The 23,503-nt window shown below is 29.3% G+C and overlaps 1 protein-coding gene and 1 pseudogene across 1 annotated transcript; both read left to right on the forward strand.

The window, feature by feature from the left end:
• Window positions 1-11,882: 11,882 nt before the first annotated feature.
• On the forward strand, window positions 11,883-13,566 carry LOC105634760 (putative 2-oxoglutarate-dependent dioxygenase AOP1). The gene is made up of 3 exons (XM_037635369.2): window positions 11,883-12,312; window positions 12,391-12,712; window positions 13,031-13,566. The coding sequence occupies exons 1-3, from the start codon at window positions 11,936-11,938 to the stop codon at window positions 13,271-13,273; spliced, it is 942 nt and encodes a 313-aa protein (XP_037491297.2). The 5' UTR covers window positions 11,883-11,935; the 3' UTR covers window positions 13,274-13,566.
• A 2,035-nt stretch (window positions 13,567-15,601) lies between these two features.
• On the forward strand, window positions 15,602-22,707 carry LOC149498071 (3,9-dihydroxypterocarpan 6A-monooxygenase-like; annotated as a pseudogene).
• Window positions 22,708-23,503: the final 796 nt, after the last annotated feature.

Consider the following 23,503-nt stretch of genomic DNA (forward strand, 5'->3'; position numbering starts at 1 on the left):
ATTTATTTACACCTGTATCTGAGTCACTTATATATCAAATTAATTATAAACGATGTTTTGATTTAAATTTGAGTCTTTCTGCCTATAAAGTGGAAAAAAAAAAAACACAAAGCACTAATATTTTTTTAAAAAAATATTGTTTTAATTGACTTGATATAGAGAACCACATGTAGAACAAATTTGGCAAGAAATTTCCGGTGCTCGCATAAGTTGCGTTCCCCTCTCAACTTTGTTACATTTTCCTTTATTTATTTTTTTTGAATGGAAAACATTTTTATTAATTTTAGATTCTCATCAACTTAGACTCATTTGTTATATTTGTTTGTTTTTAGTTTTTTATTTATTAGAAACATAAAGCCGTTTCAGTTTTTTGTTACTTATTTCTCAAAACTGTTTTTATTTTTCTAAAATTATCCTTTCGTTTAGTTCATGATGTGAAAAATTCTTCCAATTATCAAATCTTTTCCTTATTAAACCATTAAAGATTTTAGTTAATAATAAAAAATCTAAAAATATAAAATCTAAAACAAAATAATTAAAAATATTTCGCACTTTAATTTTTAAATTCAAAATTAAATTAACTATTGATTATTGTGTATACAATCAATTGAATAAAAATATAATATTCAAGTATTATAATTATAATAAATAAATAATATTAAATGACATTAGATTTATATGGATAGAGAAAATAATAATAAATATAAAAATAATACTAAATAGAGAAGAGATGGAAAAAATTTTAACAGAGATAATAAAACTAATGCTTATATATTTTGGATAAATAAATGACATTAGATTTGTATGGATAAATAATAATAATAATAATAATAATAATAATAATAATAATAATAATACAACTTTATGAGGACAAATCTTATAAAAAATGAAAAAAAAAAAAGAGAAATGTAGAATAAAAACAGAAAGCACGATTACACAATCTATTATTTGTAGTTTTATAAGATTTGTTTTTTATTTTAAAAAAAAGTTTTCTAAAAAGTAAAGAAAAAAAATTAAACAAATTTAAATAAATAAATTTTATTTATTTAAAGAAAACAAAAAATAAAAAACTTAATCTAAAACAAACAACAATTAAAGTTAGATACGTAACTACATGTAATAAGAAACACAAAACCATAGCTTTGATTCTCTTAAATTTTCGTAACTCACGTGATTCCATTCCTAAAAAGAAGAATATTCCATTGCACTTCTTCTTGGTTTTATGTGTGTACACTGCATTAAAATAATAAATAAGCGAAGAACATTCCCTTCATGTATGGTATAAAATTTTATGTAAGACTTAATTTGCCTCTACTAGATCTGTGATTCAACGCATAGATTAAATCAATGAAATAAGAGTTTTTGTTAAAGTAAAGATACTTCTGATTATATACTAAAAAAATAATAAAATTAAAATAATTTTTAAAAATTTATATTTTTTATTAATTTGATTTATATCTAAATTCATAGATTCGATATAGGCAAATATAATCTAAGGCGGACTAACTCCGTTAATTCTTAATTCTACTGATAATGTTTGTCAGAATGATTCTTAAACTAAACTTTAATCAGAGACAACGGTGTAGAAATTTAGAAAAACCACAAAAAAATTGTAAGAAAAGAATATGTTGTTCATTTCCGCTTTTTTTTTTTTTATTCCTTTAAATATTAATACACGTCATTCCTTTAAATATTAAATTAGAAATTACATAATTTTTTATACATGCTTATACGTTCTCCGGGGATAGTTGATTATAATTAGTCAACTATTTATGCTAAATGGAAAAAATACAGTACAAAATATATTATTATAGCTTTAATAGTCAGTCAACATCTCCATAACAACTAATTAAAGTTTAACAACTACAAAATCAATTCAATTTTATCAAATACATGATATAATTCACTAAAAAAAACCAGTTTGTCAACGGAAATTTTCATTGATAAATATAAAAAAATCCACTGGTAAACCGATTTATCAACCATTTACCGATAACGAATCATCCCTAGGCAAAACAATGGTAAGTAAATATTTATCAACCAAAATCTATTTTGTCCATGAATTAACACGATAAATCCATTGAGGAATAGTAAATTTCTCGGTAAATTTAGTTGAAAAATAGTGTTCAATGTAGTCGGTATTCCATTGGTAGATTTTTCATCCGGGTTTTTTTGCTAATGAATATCTCCAAACAAAATATTTCAATTTTTCACATTTGTATTTCTGATTCCTATAAAAATATTATGATGTACTCAACTTATATTTATTATTAATGAATAGTTAAGTTTTTTTTTTTTAATATACAACATAGTATTGCTTATGTTTTTTTTTTTTTTTCTAAAGTTCTACAGTTAAACAAAACAGATTCTCAATTTTCTATCTCTGCTTAGGGCTATGCGGTTAGTCCTTTTTGATTTACATCTTACTCATCTTTTGGAAGCTCTTGTCTTAGATATTTAGAGTTTTTTAGTTCGTGATTGAAAGTGCTCTCTTCATCATATTTATCGTGAAGCTAATTTTATGGCTGATCATTTGACTAAATTGGATCATTTTATCTCTTTTTTGTTATCTATTTGGGATTTTAATCCTGCTTCTTTATCTTTGATCCTTGGGACTCATGCTTGCATATTAGCTTTTTGAGATAAGTTTTCTTTTCTGCTCCATTTATAACCAAAAAAAAGATAGAATGAAGAATTTTAAAGATAATTAGATCAGACTTGTAGAAATACCATAAAGTTGAACAGTGGCTATAAATAGCCACCAAGTGGAGCATGCGATTGCCTACAGTACATGTATTATCATCTGTCAACTTGATTGGATACTTTAAATTAAGATTGCGTTTTTTTTTTCTTTTGTATGAATGCTTTATTATTAGACTTATTTTATAAAAATGTAGAAATATGTTGATCTGTATTCCATATCTATATATGGTTTCCTCTTAATGAAATTTCCAGTTTGATTTCCTCCAAAAAAAAAAAAAGATTTTCAATAAATTAAATTTATAATAACATCAATAACTCAATTTATAATTAAATTTATAAAATTAAAAAGTAAAATAAACCTTTAATAAATTATAGTTGATCAAATCAATGACTCTATCCATGATTAAATTTATAAAGTTGAAAGAGTAAATTAACAATAGTAAATCGAAATCCACAGACTACATAAAAGTTAATTAATTTGACCTTTGACCTTTAATTAATATGAAAGCAACATATATTTTTTTATTATTTTGAATTGGAATACAATTGGTTCTAAATTTTTGAATTGATTTACAATACACAAAAGAAAGAAAATGAAAAAGCAAGAAAATAAAAGTTATGGTAGCAATTCTGTTTAGAAGCTTGAAATGCGCAGAGGAAATGGAAATCTACAGTGAAATCTGTAAAGTCTCTGTATTATAGATGAAGAATGTACAATACACTGAAGAAAAAATAACCCAAAATATTACTCTAGCATAATGTTATATATATATACACATTAAATCCGAGCAAATCATATTAAATTATAAGTTTAATACAGTTTATTTTTTAAATTACTTGATTCAATTTAAAAATTAATAAATTATTTTTGAAATGGATTTATTTGATTTTTATTTACTATTAAACCATTTGCTTAAAAAGATAACAATGAGGCGCAATGGTATATAATTTCTTATCTAGGAATATATGATATTCCAATGAATTTCACGACAAATTGATTCTTAATAATTAAAATATTTTTTTTATCAATTATTTAGTAAATACAGTTAACGAATGCAATTATAAAATGAAAGAAATTTATGTTTTCTTCATTTTTATATTAGTATTGTACTCTTGTAAGTTTGATGTACTCAAATGTAATATAAATATAATTAGCTAGCAATTGGTAAAAAATCAAAGCTTTAAAACATAGTTAATAGCCGATTCAAATTTCTATCAGCTAAAAATTATTGATTATAATCCTTACTAATACTTATAATCTATATGAATTAGCTGAAATAACTTTCACTTAATATGAAAAATTTTATATATATATAAAAGCATTACTTGTTAATAAATGAAATTCAAACATAATTTACTTGCAAATAATTTTTTGGCTTAATATATAAATTTATTCTTGTACTTTTCGTAAAAAACCATGTGCCGCCCCTAATTTTTTATTTTGATCTATTAAATACTTCAATTTATAGAATTGGATTTGTTAAATATTTAGCTTGGCCTATTAAGCACCTCACTTTATAAAATTATATCGATTAAACACTTATTAAATAGTTAAAAAACATATAAATTATTGTTTAAAAAATCGTATTAACCACATATCAAATTAATTTTTTTGAAAAAAACCACATATTAAATGATAATAATATTTTATTTATAAAAGCCAATAATCTTAAAATCGCTCCTTTTAACGTAACAAGGAGTGATATTATTACAGAAAGTGAAGTTCAAGGTGTCAATCGGGTGTGGTCTGATTGGTCTTCTTACCTCTTGTAAAAGATATAATGAGTTAAAGATCTCGAATTTGAATCATCTTTATCATAATGAAAAAAATGAATACATTCTGAACTTATGTCTTCAAATGGTTAGCTACATTTAGTTTTCAGAGTTTGTTATTTAATATGTATTTTTGTTTTTTTGTATTTTTATATAGAAAATTTAGGTGCCAGCGTATTGAGGCAGTGAAAAACTACTAAAGATGGAGAATCATATCTACATAGGGACTCTCTCCCAGCTCTCCCAACCCAACAAAACTTCTCTAGAAACACTTCAATTCCCGCCGCCTCTCTCTCTTTCCCTTTCTCTTTCTCTGTTTAGTCAAAAACCTTGCGTCCAATACGCAACACCAACGTGCAATTTCTGCTCTCACCATAATTCATCGTTATCTTCCTCCTCCTCCAATTTTTCTTTCCTCTTCCCCTTCTTACCATTCAATAAATTCTTGGTCAAATGCTATCACTTCACCCACCCTATTTATTTATTTATTTACTAAGTGTTCTGCCGGTTTGAAATTTCACCATTTTGATGCAATAAAACCATAATTAATCAGATGTTTAAATTGTGCATTATATTGAGATATTGAAGTTGGGGCCAGAGAAAAGTAATTACTTGACTTATATGTAAAATAATGTAGAGTTACTATTCCTAGAAATCCATTTGATGTCTATGGACTTTGTAATGTAGGCTTACTACGGATCTTGAGAATCTTAAACTTACCTGGGCCTTAGTGTCGGTCCAGTACATGGAAACGGGACATGACATTAAGGTATCATAAATTTAATTTTAAAGCTTAAAGTGACATATAAAGTTTTTATTTTATCAAATTTCAAGAGTTAAATTATGTATCAAGTCAATTTTTATTAATGTTTAGTGTGCTTTAACTTAAACTGTGGAATTGATATCCACATAGCGGTATTTGTAACAAATTCTGGATTAAAACTCATCAATTTATTTTTTATTTCCTGAAATGCTCCCCAATAATATAATTTCATAAAAACAATAGTATAATAATAATGTATTCACTTTTTTTTATTCTAAAACACTAATAAATGGGAAAATGTTGGCTTACGGCAGGCTTCGTATCCATGCGTGGCTTTGGTCCCCCCTCGTAGGCGCTAGGTTTAGTTTAATTTTTTTTTATTATTAATTATTTAGCTATTAGTTAAAGATGGCGTGTAAGGCTGTTTTTTTTTTTCACTAAGTCAAAATTAATTTAAACCTACCTTTACAATTAAATTTTACGTTCCAGCTAAAACAAAATAATTCCAAATTGGTCAAGTCCAATTAAATTAATTAGTCAAAATCAATTAAATTAAGCTCTATAGTCCAATTAAAAATCAATTTAGTCAAAATCAAATCAATTTATCCCAATTTCAAATTAAGGCTTAAAACAAATCCAATTTTAAAATTGAAATCATTAATATAAAATTCAAATAGTCAAATTTAAGCCCTCTAATATGAATTGATACGTTTCGTATAAAATTATCATGCCCAACTCCAATCACCAGAGTAATTGTTCACTTTGAATCGAGCCAATTTCATCCTATACTAGATTGAAAAGATAACTACTATTACATTTTGCCTTCCATAACTAAAACAAAATAATTCCAATAGGCCAAGTCTAATTAAATTAAAAGAGTCAAAATAAATTAAATTTAACCCTATAGTCCAATTCGAAATCAATTTGGTCAAAAAGAAACAATAAAGAAGTATCGAAATTTGAAGAAAATAAAAAATAATCATAAAAGACTTGCGTTTTAAACTTTGCAAGTTTGGTTGCTTACAATTAATTACGGTACAATTTTATGTATAAGATATTAAACTAAAATTATGATAATCCGCGATAATCTATTTCTAGATTTTCTTTGTGAATTAGGATTAATATATAGTTGAATTAACCATATATATATACATAGGAGGTTCAATGGACTACATATGAGTTACATCCTATATTATCCTATAGATTCACTAAATTTGTGAAAATACTTATAGTCGAGAACACTTAAACTTGAGATTGAAGTAAAATAAATGAAAAATATAGACTCAATCACCGAGAAAAAGAGATTAGATTAGATTTATCTACAATCTTGGTGCTTTTCTTTTGCTCTATAATAGTTTTAGGGGAGAGATGCATCAAGAAAATGAGAAAATGACATAAAAATAAGATTAGATTTTCATTTACTCTTGATTTGTTTCCTTATTGTAGTGCAATCATGCTCATATTTTATTTATTTATTTATTTATTTATTTATTTATTTTTTTTTTTTTTTTTTGTCGTTGGTACGAAGTGGGAGGAATAAGTATTGATTTGCATACGATTATGAATCATCATTGAATTTTCTCTCTTTATATATATATATATATATATATGTATGTATGTGTGGTCAGCTTTATGATAAATATTTTTTTCATTATCAACGAGGATAATTATCTAATATTGCACACCACTAGGCAATAGTAATAATAATAATTATTATTATTATTATTAGACAATTGTACCTTTTAAAAAAAATACTATGCAATTGTTATTAGATCAGTGAAAAAAATAATCTATTAATAGACGATAATCCATCTGTAAAATAGCAAGCAATTTAAATATTTTTTAAAATTGAATTCCATTGATAAATGGACGATAATCCGTCCGTAAAATATTATTAATTTTAAAAATTAATTTGTAAAATCTTATTTCTAAAATTATCGGACCCGTTTAAAAGCAATATAAATAAGAAATTTATTTTTGCGAATTCAAGACAATCAAATGCCACACAATCAACCGTATATGCATACACATGTATCACAGAAGCAAGCAATTTATATATATATATATATATATATATATATATATATATATATATATATATATATATATATCAACTTACAACAGCTTTTTTTTTTTTTTTTTTGGGTTTCTTAATCAACAGTATCACGTAATATTCATTTTGTATTAAAAAAGAAAAATGCTCTAGCCATTTCTCTCTGACTCTCTCTTTTTTGTGTTCTTCTAATTTTTTTTTCTAAATTACCATTGACCGTTTCTTTGATCGGCGGTGGTTTCTTTTCATCTCTTTTTTTTTTTTTATTAGTTTTCTTTCTAATAATTGCTAAACCTCTTTTGCCAAGATAAAAAATATCTCCAGACAGAAGATTTCAATTTTTTATATTTACATTACTGATTTCTATATGAATATTATGATGTACTCAATTTATATTTATTATTAATGAATAGTTAAGTTTTTTTCAAAAAATATACAACAGCCAACTATTTACTAGTATTGCTTACGTTTTTTTTTCTAAAGTATTACTGCGGTTAAACAAAATCGATTCTCAATTGTCTATATCTACTTAGAGGCTATACGGTTAGTCCATTCTGATCTACATCTTGCTCATCTTTTGAAAGCTCTTGTCATGGATATTTAGAGTTTTTTAGTTCGTGATTGGGAGTTCTCTCTTCATCATGTTTATCGCGAAACTAATTCTGTAGCTGACCATTTGGCTAGTGATCACATTAATAACTCAATTTATAATTAAATTTATAAAATTAAAAAGTAAAATAAACCTTCAATAAATTATAGTTGATCAAATCAATGACTCTATCTATAATTAAATTTATAAAGTTGAAAGAGTAAATTAACAATAGTAAATCGAAATCCACAGACTACATAAAAGTTAATTAGTTTGACCTTTGACCTTTAATTAATATGAAAGTAACATATATTTTTTTATTATTTTGAATTGGAATACATGCAATTGGTTCTAAATTTTTGAATTGATTTACAATACACAAAAGAAAGAAAATGAAAAAAACAAGAAAATAAAAATTATGGTAGCAATTCTGTTCAGAAGCTTGCAATGAGCAGAAGAAATGGAAATTTTTTATATATATAAAAGCATTACTTGTTAATAAATGAAATTCAAACATAATTTACTTGCAAATAATTCAAACATAATTCAAATATATAAATTTATCCTTGTACGTTTCATAAAAAAACCATGTACTTTTCAAACATAATTCAAATATATAAATATATAAATTTACCATGTGCCACTCCTAATTTTTTATTTTGATCTATTAAATACTTCAACTTATAAAATTGAATTTATTAAATATTTAGCTTGGCTTATTAAGCACCTCACTTTATAAAATTATATCGATTAAATACTTATTAAATAGTTAAAAAAACATATAAATCATTGTTTCAAAAATCGTATCAACCACATATCAAATTAATTTTTTTTTAAAAAACCACATATTAAATGATAATAATATTTTATATATAAAAGCCAATAATCTTAAAATAGCTCATTTTAACGTAACAAGGAGTGATATTATTATAGAAAATGAAGTTCAAGGTGTCAATCAAGTGTAGTTTGATTGGTCTTCCTACCTCTTGTAAAAGGTACAGTGAATTAAAGATCTCGAGTTCGAATCATCTTTATCATAAAAAGTTGTCACCGTTGGGCCTCCCATATATCTTAAAAAAAAAAAAAAAAAAAAAAAAAAGTGAAGTTTAAAGTAATAAATTGGAAAATGTTGGCTCACGGCAAGCTTCGTATCCATGCGTCCCTTTTTTCCCCTCTGGCAGGCGCTAGGTTTAGTTTAATTTTTTTTTATTAATTATTTAGCTATTAGTCAAAAAATTGGCGTGCAAGGCTGTTTTTCTTTTTTTCACCAAGTAAAAATTAATTTAAACCTACCTTTACAATTAAATTTTACGTTCCACAGCTAAAACAAAACAATTCCAAATAGGTCAAGTCTAATTAAATTAATTAGTCAAAATCAATTAAATTTATTTTCAATAGTCCAATTAAAAATCAATTTAGTCAAAATTAAATCAATTTCTCCCATTTCTAAATTAAGGCTTAAAACAAATCCAATTTTAAAATTGAAATCATTAATATAAAATTCAAATAGTCAAATTTAAGCCCTATGATATGAATTGACACGTTTCCTATAAAATTATCATGCCCAACTCCAACCACTAGAGGAATCATCCGCTTTGTATTAAGTTAATTCCATCCCATACTTGATTGACAAGATCCGCATGGTTTTATCCCGTAGGTGTAATGGGGAACTTCCCAGGAGGTCACCAAGTTTAACAACAGAGTTCTTTCAACTCTCTAGGTTATTCCATCAAAAAACACATCTCATGATTAGTTTTCCTCTTTTTCATATATGGGGAAATTAGGATTGCTTTGCAGGGTCCGAATGTCATATATAATTTATTTAAAATTTTTCTTAAACATTATTTTAAAAATTAGTTAATATTTTTATTTATGTAATACACTAAAATAAAAAATAATATATTCACATTAAGTTAAAAAGATATACTCTCTCTGTTCTCTTTATTTAGAGAAAACATAAAAAGTTCTTGAATTAAGAAAGTTAGTTAAATGAAATTTTAATGTCCTTCATTTCTTCATTAATTATGGAAAAAATAGACGATACAAAAGGCAGTTCCAAGAAGTATATTTATTACCTACTTGCATCATTTGAGCGTCACTTTAAACTTTCTTTATTCACTCTATCAAATTTTATTAGAATGTGGACGTTTTATATAATACCTACTCAAAAAACGAAAAAAATTGATAGATTCTAAACTTATGTCTTCAAATGGTTAGCTACATTTAGTTTTAAGAGTTTGTTCTTTAAATATGTATTTTTGTTTTTTCGTTTTTTTATCCAAGTTTCCTTGATCTGATCTAAATTAATGAGATTAATTATTTTCTCAATTTTTAATCTTTTTATTTTGTCTTATTAATTTATATTCATATACTTATGCCTTTCTTAAAAATGATAATTACTGTATTTGACCTCTTGACAAGTTTTAATTTGAAGGTGAGTACTAAACTAGTTTTAGTATGAGTTTGAAGTGATAAGTTTTTTAAAAAATGTACAATCTAACAAAATGTTTGGCAAATTCACATTTTGAAAAGTGTACAACAAATAATAATAAGACTACAAAGTGGATTGCAAAAGAATACAATCATTATAATGATTTGAAAAAGTGCACAACTGATCATAATAAGGTCACAAAATAACTTACAATAGTTCACAACTACTATTAAGTATTAATAGAAGGCCATAAAATGACTTACAAAAGAATTCAACCATAACAAGGATTTGAAAAAAAAAAATTACTGTATTTTAAAAAAGTGCAAGATCAACAACAAAGGTCATAAAGTGGCTTACAAAAGTTCACAACCGTTACGTAATACAGAAAACAATAACTATTAAAAAATTACAAAACTAATAATAATAAGGCCACAAAATGGTTTACAAAATTGCAAGATTAATAATAAAAAAGGCTACAAATTTAGAGAAGTTCACAACCATTAATTGACACAGAGAAACAAAAACCACTGAAAAAGTGCATAATTATTAATAACAATGCCACAAAATGGAAGTGGCTTCCATAAGTTGACAACTGTTAATTAACACAGAGAAACCAAAACTATTGAAAAAGTGCATAAGTACTACAAACAAACTCTAATTTCCCTCTTTTGTCATTAATCAAAACACACCTGCACTTTTAAAAATAAAACGTGACTGTTTTCAAAACTTAACTGAGCATAACATATATTCGTTCCTAACGTCAACAGTTGTGGCTAAATTTACAATGATAAAAGTGGACATATATTCATCAAACATACAAATAAGGGTTAACTTTATGTTTACATGCCATTATTTTGACTTTTAATATCAGAACTTTAATTTTGTGGCCAAATTATAAAAATGACCGCTATTACTTTAAAATGAAATGAAAAGGTGAGTTGATAACTTGTCCTTTGAAACACGTGTACATTAAATGCTGAGAATAATATTTTTGTATGCCACTTTCCTTCATTGTTGGGCTTCAATCTTAAAACAAACACATACACTCCCAATGACATTCTAGTTTTTTAAACTTGGCTTGCATCTCAAAATTACTATTTTGAGTAAAATTCTTTATATAAAAAATACACCTAAAAAGGAAATTTTTTGTAAATAAAGAAAACAGATGAAGTATATACTTGTACATCATAATATATAAAAATAGTTACATTTATAATAATCATTTATATTTTAACAGTAACCACTACTAAATTTTACTGAACACGAACAATAAACAGCTAACTTCTATGAACCATCAGCCACTAGTTGGTATGAATCATTAAACCAAACTAGTCCTGAATGGGAAATTGTGGCTTGGCTCAAGGCAAGCTTCGTATTCATGTGTGGCTTGCTTCTCTAGTGAACCGTAAGGTAATTGTTTTTTAATGGCTCGATCAATATTAATAGGAAGACTATTTTTATTTATTCCAAGTCCTTGGATTCTTAATTATTTCATATTATTTAATTTAGGATTTAGTCTATAAATACTAAGACTACAAAGAGCTTTGAGAATCACAAAAAGTAGGGTTTTTCCTCTCTATTTTGTTCTATCCTTCATCATAATATAATTTTATAATTTTATCTATGGGTTCTTTGTCCAACTCCAAGCTTCCTGTGATAGACTTCGCAAGTGAAAACTTGGAGGCTGCAGGAACTAGTGGTTGGGTGAGCAAATGCAAGGATGTTTTGAAAGCACTAGAGGAGTATGGATGCTTCGTAGCTGTTTATGATAATGTTCCCCTTCAACTACATGCAGACTTGTTTAACGTACTAGAAGAATTGTTTGACCTTCCTCTTGAGACCAAAAGGAAAAATGTTTCTGATGTACCTTTCACTGGGTTTATCGAACATGTACCCGACCGATCTTTCATTGAATCCATGGCAATCACTCGTGCAGAAACTCTCGAAGGAATTCAAGATTTCACAAAAACCATGTGGCCTAATGGCAATAATAATTTCTGGTGAGATTTTTTTAATTTTTAGCTAGCTTCGGTTCTAATATTTTTCAAAATTTAATTATTTTCTGTTTTATTTGATAGCAAAATTGTTCATTCATACACAAAGACAGTGGAAGAGCTACATAAAATGGTGGTGAAGATGATCTTCGATGGTTATGGGATGGAGAAGTACTATGAGTCCCATATGGAATCAACCACTTACTTTTCCCGATTTTTGAACTATATAGTTCCTCAAGAAAATGAAACCAAACAGGGATTGCACCCTCATATGGACAAAAGTTTCCTTACCATACTTCATCAGAATGATGTTAGTGCTTTGCAAATTAAACCAAAGAATGGAGAGTGGCTTGATGTTCACTTAGCTTCTTCAGATTTTTTAGTCTTGGCAGGCGAAGGAATCATGGTAAGGGACTAAAAGTTTCAGTAACTATCGAACTATATTTTATATTAATAAATTGCATCATAATTCTAGAGGCCATTTAATAAATTTGATAAAAGACGATATTTAGTATTCAAGAACGATTTAATATGGATCGTTTAATTTCAAATGGATATTAAAATAAGGGTATATTAGAAAAAAAACAAAGTAAAAATTATAGTTTAATCATGTTAACTAAATTTTCTTAATTTATATGCAAATTAAATCAGGATAAAAATTATTTGACGGAATGAGTATTATATAAATCAATTAGTTGTGATGAGTGTTTGAATTTGATGATAGGGATGGAGCAATGATAGGATTGATGGTTGTGATCATAGAGTGACAATAAAAAGTAAGGAGAAAAGACTCTCAGTTGGCCTATTCTCATTTGTCAAAGGAATAATGCAAGTGCCAGAAGAATTTGTTGATGATGATCATCCATTAATGTATAAACCCTTCGATCACATTGGTCTGCTTCATTTCTTTGGTACCCCTGAAGGTCACAAGCAGCACCATTCTTTGAAAGCATATACCGGCCTTTGAGCTCCTTTCACACACACACCTATCCATAAGCTGCGTTGGTCTCTGAATAAATATGGAATTGGTGTTTTTTTATATTGTTTGTACTCGTTTTTGGTATTCGTAGTTTAAAATAGTTAAATTAAAATAAGATGTTGGCTGAATACACACATATATATCCATAAGGAGTGTTGGTCTCTGAACAAATATGGAATTGATGTTTGTTTAATGGGTTATTGTTTGCACTCGTTTTATGTACTCCTACTTTAAAATATTTAAGTTATTAAGATAATACAAGTTGAGTTATTTACATAAAACTTCTAATTAACAATAAATTACTTTTCTATGAATTGTGTTTATATGTGATTGTGAATATAATCACTGCAATCATACAAATGAAATAGAATCTGATACAAAGATTAATGGGACAACAAATACAGGTTGAATTAAAATAATTATATAGATTAAATAGATTAAGTTAAATAAACAAGCACACTAAGGCATGACCTAGTAATAAGTGTATATATGACCTGATAATAGATTCAGGTTTGAATCTCCCTCCCCAATACTCAAAATAAATAAATAAATAAATAAACAACATGATAATAATATATAATTATAAAATGAAGGAGGGATCTCATTCCTAAACAATAAAGAAATTTCGAAATTTGAAGAAAATAAAAAATAATCATAAAAGACTTACATTTTCAACTTTGCAAGTTAGGTTGCTTACAATTAATTATGGTATAAGTTTATGTATAAGATATTAAACTAAAATTATGATAATCCATGATAATCTATTTCAAGATTTTCTTTCTTGAATTAGGATTAACATATAGTTGAATTAACCATATATATATATATATATATATATATATTGACACATAGGAGCTTCAATGGGCTATATATGAGTTACATCCTATAATATCCTATAGATTCACTAAATTTGTGAAAACACTTATGATCGAGAGTGCTCAAACTCGAGACTTCTCACTTTTCACGTAAGTGAGAAAACCAATCAGAATATTCTATAATATTTAGCAGTTTAGTCTTCACATTTTATTATTTAGTCCGTTATATTTTCATTTAATGGCAGAAATAAGACTTTTTTTTTTTAAATTTTCAGTAGTCCAATAACTTCTTTTTGTTTTTATTTTTTTTATCTAACTTGTCTTTCAACATCTAATTTTGAATTAATTAAGTCCAAATACATCCTATGACTCAAATTTGAAAGCAAATTTACCCAAAACAAATATAATTATATAATCAAGTAATAATTAAATATAACATACAATTACAATAGTCAATTTTCAATTTAAGGTTTTTAATTTTGATTCAAGATTTAAGCTCAATTTGATAGAAAAGGTTTTGAAAATAAAAAATCATAATATTTACAACATACATACAAACATGTACTCCTCACTTACAGTTAAATAGATTATCTGTAACAAAAAAATCAATGAAAGAAATATCTAGAGTTTATATTCTACTCATAACTTGCAATATAATATGAATAAGAGACATTTTCTGCATAATAGAAATTGTTTATATATATATATATATATATATATATATATATATGTAAATTAACTAAATTATTTATGACAAAATAATTAACAATAGAAAGAGATTGATACCTAGAGATAATATTCTATACTCATAGCTTGCAATATAATATGCATAACGAACATATTTTATGTGCAATAAAAATTTGTCTAATAACCAATACATGCATGTAGCAATCAATTAGAGTCAACAAAAATTATTCGTAATAGAAAATCAACGAAAGAAACAAGTTGATACCTAGATTTCATATTAATTTGCATAAGAGACATATATGTACAACACAATACAAAATGTACAACACAAATTGTCACAACTAATATAATATGCATAAGAGACATATATGTACAATACAAATTGTTTAAAGCTAACCTCTCTCTCTCTATATATATATACCCACACACTTAGAGTCAATACTTAGAATTTACATAGTCACAACTTGCAATATAATATGCATAGGAGACATATATTTTATGTACAATAGAAAGTGTCTAAACCTAACCAATATATATAAACATATGTAGCATTCATTTAGAGTCAACTAAATTATTTGTTTCAGAAAATTAACAAAAGAAATTGCTTGATACCTGCAGTTTATATATTCTACTCACAACTAATGGAAAATTATATAATACAATCGTGATTCTATGTAGATGTCGTACATGGAGTGACAAACCAATGGTGGATTGACAAATGTAATCATTATTATTAATTTGCTTTTCAGTAAATCATTTTCTTTGACATGCCCCTCCGCTGATTCTTGCAGCGCATCAAGGGACATTTCTAGTAATAAACAGCTCTCAGATACCTTGTCTTGTTCAATTAAATCCGGAAGATCCAAACATGGCTTATTTCCAAGAGTTCATAATACTTTTTCTCATATGGCTAGCATCCATGGCTGCATTTAGAGCAATACTAAAAAAATTCGAGCCACAAGCCATCTTCCACCGAGCCCACCAGCTCTACCAATCATTGGACATCTCCATGAATTACAGCAGCAAAAGGGGCACCTACTCAGACTGACTAAGCGAGTGAACGATTGGATGGTCCGTATTGTTGTGGAAATTGGGCTTTTTCCACCAAAAGCAATTTGTGAATTACTGTACTTACTAACTACACTAAGTAAATTCCCAGGTAAGTGGAGGAGTCACAAATGGTCTCACTTAAAATCCACTTGCCTAGACAGAATTTACCTAGAAGTAATTAATTAGACAATAACCACCAAAAATATTTTTGCCCAACAATAGCTATTAAATAAATAAAGACAAAAGCAATAAATAAAAGAGAATACCAAAATTTAACGAGGTTCGGCCAATTTTGCCTACGTCCTCGGACACTACTAAATTTATATTTCACTAAAGAAATATACAAATTGAGAGAGGAGAGAAACTTGTCTAACCCACTTAAGAATTGGAAGACAAGTTTTGGAATGAATAAAACTTAAGGAGCTAACCTCCTTTTATAGCCAAACAACTCCCTATTCCCTTCCCTTTCTTTCGATGTGGGATTTGCAAGCCACCTAACCAATAATCTCCACCTTGGCGAAAATCCCACCAATGCAAGCTTCTGCTCTTTCTCTCACAAAGTTGTAATGTCTTCAAATGTGCTTGGCAATGCCAAGCTTCAATTTTTAACAATATTAATCAAGTCCAAACAATGTTTGAACTTGACAGCTGTCACCACTTTTGTCAACATATCAGCAGGATTTTCAGCAGTCTGAATCTTCTGGAGTTGAACCTGTCTTTCCTCCAGAATTTCTCTGACAAAATGAAATCGAACATCGATATGCTTCGTCCTTGCATGATAAACTTGGTTCTTTGCCAAGTGAATAGCACTTTGACTATCGCAATGTACAACAATGTTGTTTTGCCTAATTCCCAATTCATCAAGAAATCCTTGAAGCCAAATTGCCTCCTTAACAGCCTCTGTAACTGCCATGTACTCTGCCTCTGTTGTAGACAAAGCCACTGTTGACTGTAAAGTAGACTTCCAACTAACTGGTGCTTTTGCAAGAGTAAACACATAACCAGTAGTTGATCGACGTTTATCCAAATCACCGGCATAATCAGAATCACAGTATCCGACTATGCGTTGACCACTATTCTTATCCTGCTCAAAAATCAATCCAACATCCACGGTGTTCTGAAGGTACCGCAGAATCCATTTCACAGCTTGCCAATGCTCCTTGCCAGGATCATGCATGTATCTGCTCACAACTCCAACTGCCTGTGAAATGTCAGGTCTTGTACACACCATAGCATACATCAAGCTACCTACAGCATTTGCATAGGGAACTCTTGACATGTATTCCAGTTCTGCATCATTTTTTGGCGACTGAGCTGCACTGAGTTTGAAATGAGGAGCAAGAGGTGTACTAACAGGTTTGGTTTTGTCATCCATACCAAAACGCTTTAGTATTTTTCTCAGATATTGCTTCTGATTCAGACAAAGTCTCCCCAATTTCCTATCTCTGGTTATCTCCATGCCGAGAATCCTTTTTGCTTCGCCCAGATCTTTCATTTCAAATTCTTGATTCAACTGATTCTTCAAATTCTCAATTTCTTGTTTATTCTTTGAAGCTATTAGCATATCATCAACATACAAAAGTAGATAAATGAAAGAGCCATCTTGTAGCTTGCGCAAATACACACAATGATCGTATTTGCTTCTTGTGTACTTCTGCCTTTGCATAAACTTATCAAATCGCTTGTACCACTGCCTCGGAGATTGCTTCAATCCATAAAGCGATTTTTCAAGTTTGCATACCATATTTTCCTTTCCAACAACCTTGAATCCTTCTGGCTGAGTCATATAGATTTCCTCTTCCAGATCTCCATGTAAAAATGCAGTTTTTACATCCAATTGAACTAGTTCCAAATCAAACTGTGCTACCAAGGCTAACAAAATCCGAATGGAGGAATGTTTTACAACTGGAGAAAATACTTCATTATAATCAATTCCCTCCGTCTGAGCGTAGCCTTTAGCTACCAACCTTGCCTTATAGTGAACACTGTCTCTGTCAGGAAATCCATCTTTCTTTGCATATACCCATTTGCATCCAATTGCCTTCTTTCCCTTTGGTGGATCAACTAAGTTCCACGTCTGATTCTTATAAAGGGACTTCATTTCATCTTCCATAGCTTTTCTCCACTTTACTTCTTCTGAACTTTTGACAGCTTCATTGAAAGTGGATGGAATGCTATCATCTGCAATTGGAGATGCATAGGCCACCATATCATCAAAACGAGCAGGCTTTCTTATAACTCTCCTTGGCCTATCAAGTGCAATTGACTCAAGTTGCTGTGGAGGTTCTTGGAGTTGAACCTCTTCTTCATCTCAACCTCCTTCTACCTCAGGAATTTCTGCAGGTTCAGTACTTGCCACTGGGATTTTTCTATCAAACTCCACCTGTTTGGGAGTATCCTCCACCTGTTGTGGAGTACCATCTGGTTGCTCTACTGTCACCTTTTTTAACATGGTAGATTCATCAAAAGTGACATCTCTGCTAAAGATTATTTTCTTTGATTCTGTACACCATAGTCGATAGCCTTTAACACCGGTGCTTATCCCCATGAAAATGGCTTTCTTAGCTCTTGGATCTAGCTTTGATTCCTTAACATGATAATATGCAGTGGAACCAAATACACGTAAGGAATCATAATCATTAGCAGGTTCTCCACACCATACCTCTATAGGTGTTTTGCCACCAATAGCAGTTGATGGTAATCGATTAATGAGATGGCACGCATATGACAAAGCCTCAGCCCAAAATTTCTTGTGTAACCCAGCATTAGACAACATACACCGAACTTTCTCCAGCAACGTTCGGTTCATGCGTTCTGCCACCCCATTCTGCTGCGGTGTATTTCTAACTGTGAAGTGTCGAACAATGCCTTCATCTGCACAGATTTTATCAAAAGCATCATTTTTGTATTCTCCTCCATTGTCTGTTCGGAGACATTTGATGCGTCTGCCAGTCTGAGTTTCCACCAGTTTTTTCCATTTAAGGAAAACTCCTAGCACTTCATCTTTTGACTTCAAAGTATACACCCAAACCCTTCGAGAGTAATCATCAACAAAGGTCACATAATAGTGTTTACCACTCAAAGAAGCTGTTGTAGAGGGTCCCCATACATCAGAGTGAACATAGTCCAAAATACCCTTGGTATTATGGATTCCGGTGCCAAATTTCACTCTTGTCTGCTTTCCTTTGGTACAATGCTCACAGAAGTCCAACTTGCAGGTTTTGACATCTTTCAATAATCCCTGATCTGACAGCACACTGGGATTTTTCACCTGCATGTCCCAAACGCCTATGCCACAATCTGGTTGTTTCCAACTCTTTGTCATCACTAGAAACAACTGCTGCTATTGATCCAATAATTGTATTACCTTGATAGTAATACAAATTATTCCTTCTCCGAACTCCTTTCATCACCACAAGTGCACCAGAGATGACTTTCATCACTCCATCTTTCGCAATTACAGTGAGTCCTTTTGATTCTAGGGCTCCCACTGAAATGAGATTCTTTGTCAAACTTGGTACATATCGAACATCAGTCAGGATCCTGATTGACCCATCATGATTCTTCAAACGGATTGAACCAATCCCTTCTGTGAAGCAAGGAACATTATTTGCAGTATAGACAACTTCATTTTCAAGTTCTTTAAAGTCAAAAAACCAGTCTCGATGGGGACTCATATGATGACTGCATGCAGAGTCTAGCAGCCATACCTCACCAGAACTTGTCAAATTTGCTGATGAATTGTCTATAGATGCCATGATAACTAATGAGAAGTCTGAGTCTTCATCATCACACTCAGCTATGTTTGAATTAATAACAGCTTTGCCTTTGGCTTTTAGCTTTGGACAATCTTTCTTCCAGTGACCTTTCTCACGACAAAAGGCACACTCATCTTTTTCAACTCTGGTTTTTGAACGGGATCTACTTTTCTTTCCCCCTTTCTTTTGGCTTCGTGAACGGCCTCCAACCACCAGAGCTTCTACTTCAGTTGCCTTTTCCTTCTTTTCTATCTTTCTCAGTTCATGACTGTAAAGATCAGCACAAACTTCACTGAAAGTCACTCTTTATTCCCATAGATTAGAGTCGTTGTAAGATGCTCAAATTCATCTGGAAGAGATGCTAGCAACAACACTGCCAAATCTTCGTCTCCAAATATCACATCCAAATTAAACAAATCACCCACCAACTGATTAAATTTGGTGATGTGTTCATTCATAGTGGTACCAGGGACATAATCGAAGCGATACAATTTCTTCTTCATGAAGAGTTTATTCTGATTGTTTTTCTTCAAAAATTTCTCCTCCAATGCCTTCCACAATTTGTTTGCAGAAGTTTCTTTCGAGAAAGCATATTTTTGCTCTCTAGAAAGACACGACTGAATTGTACCACATGCCAGACGATTGATGGTCTTCCATTCACTCTCCTCCATCTCGTTTGGTTTCTCTACTTCAATAGCAACATCTAGACCTTGCTGAAAGAGAGCGTCTAGAACTTCACTTTGCCACATGCCGAAATGACCGGTGCCATCGAAAATCTCCACTGAAAATCTTGCATTTGATACAGCATTTCTTACGAAGGTTGATGCTGTAGCAGGTGTGGTATTTTTCTTTCCGTCTGTCATTTCTGCTTTAAATATTTAATAGCTATAAAAAACAATTTTCAAAATGCGGAACACAACCAAGGAAACCTTTTTTATGTGGCAGATCAGACAATGCTGCAACCACAGTGAATACTTAGTAACCTTGGCTCTGATACCAATTGTTGTGGAAATTGGGCTTTTTCCACCAAAAGCAATTTGTGAATTACTGTACTTACTAACTACACTAAGTAAATTCCCAGGTAAGTGGAGGAGTCACAAATGGTCTCACTTAAAATCCACTTGCCTAGACAGAATTTACCTAGAAGTAATTAATTAGACAATAACCACCAAAAATATTTTTGTCCAACAATAGCTATTAAATAAATAAAGACAAAAGCAATAAATAAAAGAGAATACCAAAATTTAACGAGGTTCGGCCAATTTTGCCTACGTCCTCGGACACTACTAAATTTATATTTCACTAAAGAAATATACAAATTGAGAGAGGAGAGAAACTTGTCTAACCCACTTAAGAATTGGAAGACAAGTTTTGGAATGAATAAAACTTAAGGAGCTAACCTCCTTTTATAGCCAAACAACTCCCTATTCCCTTCCCTTTCTTTCGATGTGGGATTTGCAAGCCACCTAACCAATACGTATCTCCTCGCTACAATGCCTCATGAAGCTCTTTACATGCTTTCAACTCGCTATGGACCTTTAATTCACCTATTCCTCGGCTTTGTCCCTTGCGTTGTTGCTTCTTCCCCAGAGATGGCGAAAGAATTCCTTAAAACCCACGAATATTGTTTCTTGGATCGTCAAAAAATGGCTGCTGTAGATTACCTCACATGTGGCTCTGGTTTCGCCTTTGCTGCTTATGGACCTTACTGGAAGTTCATGAAAAAAATCTGCTTGAAGGAGCTACTGGGAGGTCGAATGTTAGACCAGCTCCTCCCAGTAATAAGGCACTTTTTAAAGTTGATGCTAAAGAAAGCAAATTCAGGTTAGTCTGTCGATGTCGGACCACAGCTTCTAATGCTATCCAGTAATGTGTTGAAATTTTGGAATGAATAATGGAAATGCACGAGATGATTAACAATGTTTAGCACTTCATTGAATTAAAAAAAGAATGTGCCTATTTATAGGCTTACAAGTGAATCAAATAAGATCTAAAAATACTCCTAAAAATCATCAATCTTAATAATAAAAATATCAAATTCTATGCAAAAAATCTGCACTAAATAAAATTAAAATCTCAACAGATTTTTCATAATATTATTTTGAATTAATCCTAACATTCTCTCTTAATTCAAACATAATATTTTTATTACAATAATTAACAATTAAAATTTTTAATCTAGCATTTGAAGCACATCTCTTCAATTAACTTTGTTGAAGCACCTCTCTTCAACTCATCATTTTGATGCACTTCTCACCAAATATTGATGTACTTCTCATCAAACTAGCAAATTTTTTTTTTGAGGCACTTCTCTTCAAATATTGATGCACTTCTCATCATTTTCTTTTATTTTGGAGCACATCTCTCCAATGTTCTCTTGGAGCACTTCTCTCCAATAATTAAAAAGAATTTCTTCCTCTGATACCAGGGTACGACCCAACATGGGAACTTCCCTTATGCAGGTTCGGATCTAAGGCTCTGATACCATGTTGAAATTTTGGAAGGAATAATGGAAATGCACAAGATGATTAACAATGTTGAGCACTTCATTGAATTAACAAAAGAATGTGCCTATTTATAGGCTTACAAGTGAATTAAATAAAATCTAAAAATACTCCTAAAAATCATCAATCTTAATAACAAAAATATCAAATTCTATGCAGAAAATCTGCACTAAATAAAATTGAAATCTCAACAGATTTTTTATAATATTATTTTGAATTAATCCTAACACAACGTAATATCGAGAATGACTATGAGCAAAAGGTGCTCAAATAATGAAGATGAAGCCAACGAGGTGAGAAAGTTGTTGCACGATGCTGCAGAATTTTCAGGGAAATTTAATTTGTCAGACTTTATTTGGTTTTGGGAGAACTTAGATTTGCAGGGAACTGGAAGAAAGCTTCAGAAAGTTGGTGAAGATTTTGAGCACCAACTTTGTATTGTTTTTCTTCTTAAAGAATCAAGAGCTATGATCCCATTTCAACCTAAATTTCTTTTTTTTTATTTTTTATTTTTTATTATTTTTTATTTTTTATTTACTTTTCTCTTTTCTACTAAGCGTGCTTCTCCACTCGAATTGAATTTATGTTTTTACTCTTATAGTGATTGAGACAGCTTGCTATCCTAGATATAACACTTATTGTTGGTATATATATAAATGGTGTTCACTCAAACAATATAATAATAACATTTGGAAACAAAATGAGTATGTTCAACAGATATTTTCAATTTATTTCAAATTAAACTGTTTCATGAATGGAAAACAAAACCCTTAGAAAATAATAAAGTTAATTTTTTTATAAATAAATTAAATTTAAATAAATCAATCAACTTTATCTATTTTGCATGCTAAATTATTATTAAATTCTAATTAAATAGACTTAAATATTAAATTAGTGCCCAAAATTTTTTTATTAGTCTAATAAAATCCAATAGATTTTTCTGCCTGATTGACAATGAACTCCTAATTTTAGGTTAATTGAGCTTAACTATCTCAATACTTGAAAGTAAACACAGACAAATTAATTTTCTACCAAAAAAATAAAAAAAAGAAAACGAAATACAAATTGAAGGCAAAATGTCAATAAATAACAAAACATTACATCTAATCATAATAATCAAATTTAAATTTAACTTGCTGATAAAGAAAAAGAACTTTGAAACTTTTCATTTCAAGCATATTTGCTATCAATCTAATAATTTTACTCTATTATATTTATTTTTTTAAATAATTAATTTTTTTCAAATGAGAAAGGTGGAAGTGTTATGAAAATATATAAGTTGTTTCACATAAATTTAGGCTTAATTAACTTAAAATTAAAAGTTTAAGAATCAATTAAACTTAAAAGAATCTATTATGGTTGGAGTAATTGAAAAAGTGTAAGGACCAATTCAATATTTTAACA

This window comes from Jatropha curcas, chromosome 2, assembly GCF_041381405.1.
Source record: "Jatropha curcas cultivar XTBG-Jc1 chromosome 2, XTBG_Jcur_1.0, whole genome shotgun sequence".
Lineage (NCBI taxonomy): Eukaryota > Viridiplantae > Streptophyta > Magnoliopsida > Malpighiales > Euphorbiaceae > Jatropha > Jatropha curcas.

What these genes read in the sequence shown, in the direction of transcription:
- LOC105634760 (XM_037635369.2), top strand. Translation starts at nt 11,936, where the DNA reads ATGGGTTCTTTGTCCAACTCCAAGCTTCCTGTGATAGACTTCGCAAGT. An exon ending in AATGGCAATAATAATTTCTG is followed by an intron (nt 12,313 to 12,390) that starts GTGAGATTTTTT and finishes TTTATTTGATAG; the next exon opens with CAAAATTGTTCATTCATACA. An exon ending in TGGCAGGCGAAGGAATCATG is followed by an intron (nt 12,713 to 13,030) that starts GTAAGGGACTAA and finishes ATTTGATGATAG; the next exon opens with GGATGGAGCAATGATAGGAT.